Here is a 5962-nt window from a genome sequence, read left to right on the forward strand (position 1 = left end):
TAATGGGTATCAGCCAGACATATCTATTTGTAATCTGTTGTGCTCTGGCCTTCCCAATGTTGATCTAGGCCAAAAATGTTGGTGTGCCACCCTCATGTGTTTGAATGGAGTACATAACAAATGTAGGATAAGGCTGACTATCACACAATGCATTTTGTCTTGGAACATTATTTTGCCGGTCATTTCTCCTCAGCTGCTCAAATTAAGGACTATTTTATTCATTTTACCAAAATATTTCCTTCGTAAAAATGAAGTGTGCTGAATTCCTGGAGAAACACCCTAGTGGGTAATTGAGACTGGTGTATATCGCCTGCTCTGGAGATTGCATGCTGCCATTTATCCTCGATTTTCTGGAAGTTGATTGTCTGGTGTTGGGGCATTGTTGAGCTTGTATTGGCTGCATTGCTCCAGTAAATGGCTCGCGGCTGGCAGTTTTATTGGAGCGTACTCTATTCTGCAAATGCGAATACCCGTGCCACAAATCGCATCAATTTTTGGTTATAAAACTAACTTCAACTATCGCAAGTCATTCCTTTGCAGCATACCCTTCTGGATTGGCCGGGCATCGCCGGGCGTCCCAGTTTAAATTTGCTTTTGAGCTTTTAAGCATGAAAATTGCGCATTCCTATCTTAAGAGCGTCTTTTAGTGGGTCAACACAAAAATTCCTATCGTTACTTAGATACACATAAAATGCACTCTCAATGAAACAAAATTAAAAGACGCAAAGATATAATCACTTCAGTGTTGCCTACCGCCCATCACCTAACAACTGAGAAGTTGTGGAAGAACTTGTTTGTTTGGTTATGGCTGGGGAAAAATTCATCATCAATCTGCTTTCCCAAATTTGAAGTCGCGTTCTGTCGTTGCACGCACGCTTGTCCGTGTTGCCGGTAAGTTTTTGTCTTGCGAATGTCCTGTCATATTCGTGTCACATGTGCTCTAAAGGCGCAAATATATTGGTGGTGCGTGCAAGTGATCTTTTATCTCAACCATTCTCCAAAGCAGAAAGCTCAGAACCTCGAACGATGCATCAAAAGGCTTACCAATGCGGAATCAGCCGTCGTTTTTAGCCAAACATTCATAAAGGAAAATATTCTGCCAAGATATATATACAGTTATAGGTATATATATACATATATATATATATATATATATATATATATATATATATATATATATATGTATGTATATGTGTATATACCTATAACTGCATCTATATCTTGGCAGAATATTTTCCTTTATGAATGCTTGGCTAAAAACGACGGCTGATTCCGAAATAAAACTCAGCCAGTGAATGGCTTCAGGCCAAAAGCTCTTTGCTCATTTTGACTTGATTCCAATGTCTAAACAATAATCATTGACATGCAGTTTGCTCCAATTGTGCTGTAAATTCCATGAGTCTGTGTAGACCATGGATTTACTTTAACACTGAAAGCCTCTAGTCCAGATAATACCGCTGGTTGTCCAGAGTGCCGACGGTCTGAATGGAAAGGTTTGCTGCAAGAGGTACTCGCCGCAAACACTGCTTGCCGGCGATCTAGGTGGCCTTAATATCATAATAATGACACATCTTCCGAGCAATGCTATTGCGAGAAGACGAAGCCATCTTTCCGTAAAGCAAGTTTAAAACGGTATCTTGGAGGCATGCAAATTTGTGCACCGATGCCATCCGGATGAGCACCAACGACCATCGGCATCTCTTAGCGCGCATCTCCTGAGAAGGCAAAATACGCAACGGCCTGTTCGCAACGAAACAGAACGTCAGCCAATCTCGGCTGTTACGAGGACAGACCGCTGCACTCATCCTCACTGCTACCGGCATCTCCACGGCGTTCGAAAACACGTTGCGATTCCATGCACCTTGCCTTTCGTAGCGTTCATTTAGCTCCGGGCTGTCTGAGCGACGAGCGGTTGCGGGAGCCCCGCGCACACTGCGCATGCGCAGTGACCGGCGCAGGTGCGGTGAGGGGGCTAGCCGTCCGGTCGGCATAAGTAGGCTAGCCCCGCGGCCGGTGGGCGCATTGCACTGCGGTAGCGGCGGCGCGCGCAGCCAGAGTGGACGGCGGCGGAACAGCTCCCAGGTGAGCAGCTTGAGCGTCACAGTCGACGGCGGCAGCAACTTAACCCGGTCAGCGGTCCCGCTAGTGCAGGTTGGCATAATTGATCTTGGCCTTCGGGCAAGCAATCGCTAATTCCCCTAATGAAGGCCTTGACGCTCTGTGGCACCCATGCAAGCGACCGCGACGAAAAGCGAGCAGAAGCGACGAAAGGAATAATTCATGGGCAGAAGCGCGTGAGGTGAATTCCACTATTGAATGATTGGGACACGTGTGCGAGTGGGTAGTCTGGTGCCGAGTTGCATGCCGACGGGACCCGACGTGACCAGGGGTCAGGTGGACGACACCGTACGGGCAGACGATACAATCATCATAAAAGGTAGCGCATTGGCGGGTGAATGTGTAGCTATTTCTATATGTGCCAATACAGATGCACCGAATGTGAAGAACCAGAGAGCATCTCCGGATACAAGCAGTTGTGTCGTTTGAATCGCTCCGTGGGCGGCCTGGAAGGCTTCCAGCCAAACATTGTATTCTGCAGGTGTTGTTCAATCCAGTTGCATTCCGAAAGGTAAATACTAAATGACGTTTGTTCGCACGATCTTGTTCTCTGTGCGTCGTGTAGTGATTTGGCAGACATGCATTATCTGCACACATTGTTTGACTCTAAATACTTGCTCCAGGAGTGCGTTTAGTTGCAAGACCTATCTTTACTTCAGCCCATACCAGAGTAGTATATTTACTCTAGAACTAATGTGTTGAGATCGAATCTCTGACTGGCATTTGCGGGTATTACATTGGTAATTAAACATCCACCGAAAGCTGGTATTAGATAAAACATTGTAAAATTCAGAATCGGAAGTTTCTTTTAAAGTCTGTCCGGCTACTCGTGCGCGGTATATATTAGAAAGCTACATGAACAACTTAAGCTGTCACATTCAGAATATGAGGTTAGTGATAATCCAAAACGTTACTCAGCCTTGAACTCGTTTTCACCAAAATGACTATGAGGCTTAAATATCTCAGCATGCGCCCGCTCACCACGGCTGAATCTGGCGTAGGCTTTAAGTTGGGAGCCATAAACGAGCATTAAAATAAAACACAAGAGACCAAAAGTACCTCACGTTATTGATGGATGACCCTGATTTACGCGGTGTAGACAGAGAAACGATTGCTTAAAGCCCAAAAATTTCAAACGGCGTTAAATTTACTTAAATGCGAACTACCTGTAAAAACACCCAACGATGCCTTGTCATCTTGCTAGTCCTTAGTAACAAAGATTCATTAAGTCTTGCAGGCAAGCACGTATCAAAGGCAGAAGCTGCTATAGCTAAGGTTAACTAAGAAATGCCAGTGAATTTGCCGTTAAAAGATTCCAGGCCGTCTAAAAAATGCGGAACCTAGCCGTTTCAGCTTGACTTCTGTGTGAAAGTGGCAAGCACATAGTATGGGTGCTCTACTCCTGAGGTACATACTCAACAAACTCGATAATCATGGGGGAAAAGCGACAGTTTTGTCCGTCCTGATGCCTCAGTTATTCAGAATGTCTGCATTTTGATTCTCCCGCTCCCAGCGGAATGCGTTCGAGTCGTTTGAGGCGCTTGCTGTTTTCCGCTGACTGGGACGACCCGCAGCTGGGGACAGCGGCTCTGCTAAAGGCAGCGTTGCCGGCACAGGCCAGGACAGGTCGTGCAGAGCACTGCGGCACGTTGAGTTTTCGCGGCAAAAGCCTGCCGTTGACATGGAATTTTACGATCGGATGGTGAAATCAGGGCTCACGTGACAGGCATTGCTTAACGCCGGCGCTGAATCCTAGAAATCCACCCAATCAAAAGGTTTGGAATAAGTCTTGAAGAGGCATATCGTCAGCCTCAGGACAACATTCCCCGGGGTACGAATCGACCAGAAACCAACTCCATACCACTAAAACATCCTCTATTTTTGATCATCTAGTTGGAACTGGCGCGGAACAACTACCTATGACGTTCGAATGATCGGAAATAACTTATGCCGCCATCGCTACCTGCACATCACAAAGTCACCTGATTCACTGCAGCTAATGCTATCAGGTGCTGCGAATCGACTGTCGGCGGTTTTATGAAAAGCGGGCGAGAAGTTCCAAGATTATGGGCGGCTGGACAGACGACACGGAAGTAGTGTTGCCCGCGTGTGACCGAATCTGCTCCAGTTACGTGCGTCATTATAGCTGACGCTCCCCGTGAGAAGTGACCTTTAGTGTTGTAAGTCATGAAGATCTTAAGAAGCTGAATGCATCACCACGCTTTTTGCGATCTGGTGCTTCCTTGTGCACAATGCTCACGCCTTCTTGCAGTTTCCAGCAGCTCGTAGGACGATTCTAATGATACCAGCGTTGTGATGTTTTTCAAGCGTTGAGTGCAGACCGTTTAACAATACGAAGTTTTTAGTCGTGTAAATTTGTAACGCCAAGTTGCCTCAACACTGTCAGAGCAGTGGTGACGCAAGTCAACCGCAAATTGAGTATTAACATCTTTCAGAAATGGCGATACCAAGGTAATGCCAAGAGGTAGAACAGTTGTTCCGAAAGAGGGAACGAGCTGTTGTCTAAGGAGGCGTCAGTGACGTCGTCGTGGTCTGGCATTGCGTCAAGCGTTAACAAATGATGCCATCTGAATTTATTCCTGAACGGAACGATTCCCTCCGCGTCAGTCAAATCCAACTATAACCGAATACGTATGAAGCGTTTTTGTTTAAAGTAATGCAAATTTTCAGGTCTTATGAACGCAAGTACTCCTTACAAAAGGCGTTTGGCCAAAAAGGTGAAAGGCCACGATTTGCCGTGTGTGGCAAATACTTAAAGCACACAAACAAATGAAACACACAAAAAAGCAAACAAAAACAAACAAAAAGCTCTCAGAAGACACTCAAAACGTTGCAAAACAAATTGCGAGCTGCTTTGGGAGTAACTGCCACTAAAATGCCTAGTCATTCTGTCATGATATGCAAAGATCCATACTTGGCAACCGCCCTTGCCGACAGTGCAACAATGCAATGGCTTCCCCGACCTTGTTTACATCTGCCGCCCCACCATTGACGTCATCACGGGGTCTCGCCTTTATGTAATGTTTAAATGCGGGGGTAAGCCCTCCACGCATGGGACCATGGGAGTCATACACAGCTTTAGCCCTATCAGCTGTGATAAGCCGAAATGTCCTCACAAAGTGCCTCCGTTTCATCTCAATACTTTAATTTCATCCGCTGCAAGAGGAAATAAACACAGTTATTGGTTGACTAGCTTTCTGGTGCTGAAATCACTATGTTGGTAGTTAGTTAATGCTCAAGCAACGTTACACAATGTTATTTGATCGCTAAACAACGAAGGCATCTGCTAAATCCCAAAGAAAAAACGGACATGGACAAAGGCCGGACTCGCTCGTGTTTGTCTCAAAGGCGACTGACTTCACGCACGCAGGTTTTGGCAGGTTTTTGACATAATTCACATGGGACTAGCTATCTCTGCCGTTGCCTAAATGATCTTGCATCAAATAAGGCGTTTTACTGATTGCACATCTTGATCTTCCTGCATAAACTTTTTGATCTCCCTAGTCTCGTCTTGTGCTCACTCCTTTCACACACAACGACTGCTCTCAAGCCAATCTGTCTCTCGCGCGTCGTCTGCAGCGAATTCTCCCTGCGCTCCGACCCAAAGTTCCAGCTTCCTCGGCGTAGTCCGTTCCGGTCCGCGAGCCACTCGGCGCCGATCGGCGTCGGTTCGACCCGCTGATGACGCGACGCACTGTCATCTCCCATGACGTCAGCCCGGACGGGCCGTCAGCGCGGCCGCAGCGTGGCCCCCGCCTGTCACCCGGCGAGACGAGGGCCGGCCAGACCGGCAGCCGATCGTTTCATCACCTCTCTGCCGGAG

At 46.8% G+C, this 5962-nt stretch overlaps 1 protein-coding gene across 1 annotated transcript in view; it reads left to right on the top strand.

Moving 5' to 3' along the window:
- Positions 1-5449: 5449 nt before the first annotated feature.
- The window catches only part of LOC119110063 (L-selectin), a 7912-nt gene continuing 7399 nt past the window's right edge, over positions 5450-5962 (top strand). Inside the window, exon 1 of the mRNA XM_037233805.1 lies at positions 5450-5459. Within this exon, the coding sequence (XP_037089700.1) occupies positions 5450-5459 (10 nt within the window). The remainder of the gene's footprint in view (positions 5460-5962) is intronic.

The sequence above is a fragment of the Pollicipes pollicipes genome, unplaced genomic scaffold (assembly GCF_011947565.3).
Source record: "Pollicipes pollicipes isolate AB1234 unplaced genomic scaffold, Ppol_2.1 Scaffold_7231;HRSCAF=8579_pilon_pilon_pilon, whole genome shotgun sequence".
NCBI lineage: Eukaryota > Metazoa > Arthropoda > Thecostraca > Pollicipedomorpha > Pollicipedidae > Pollicipes > Pollicipes pollicipes.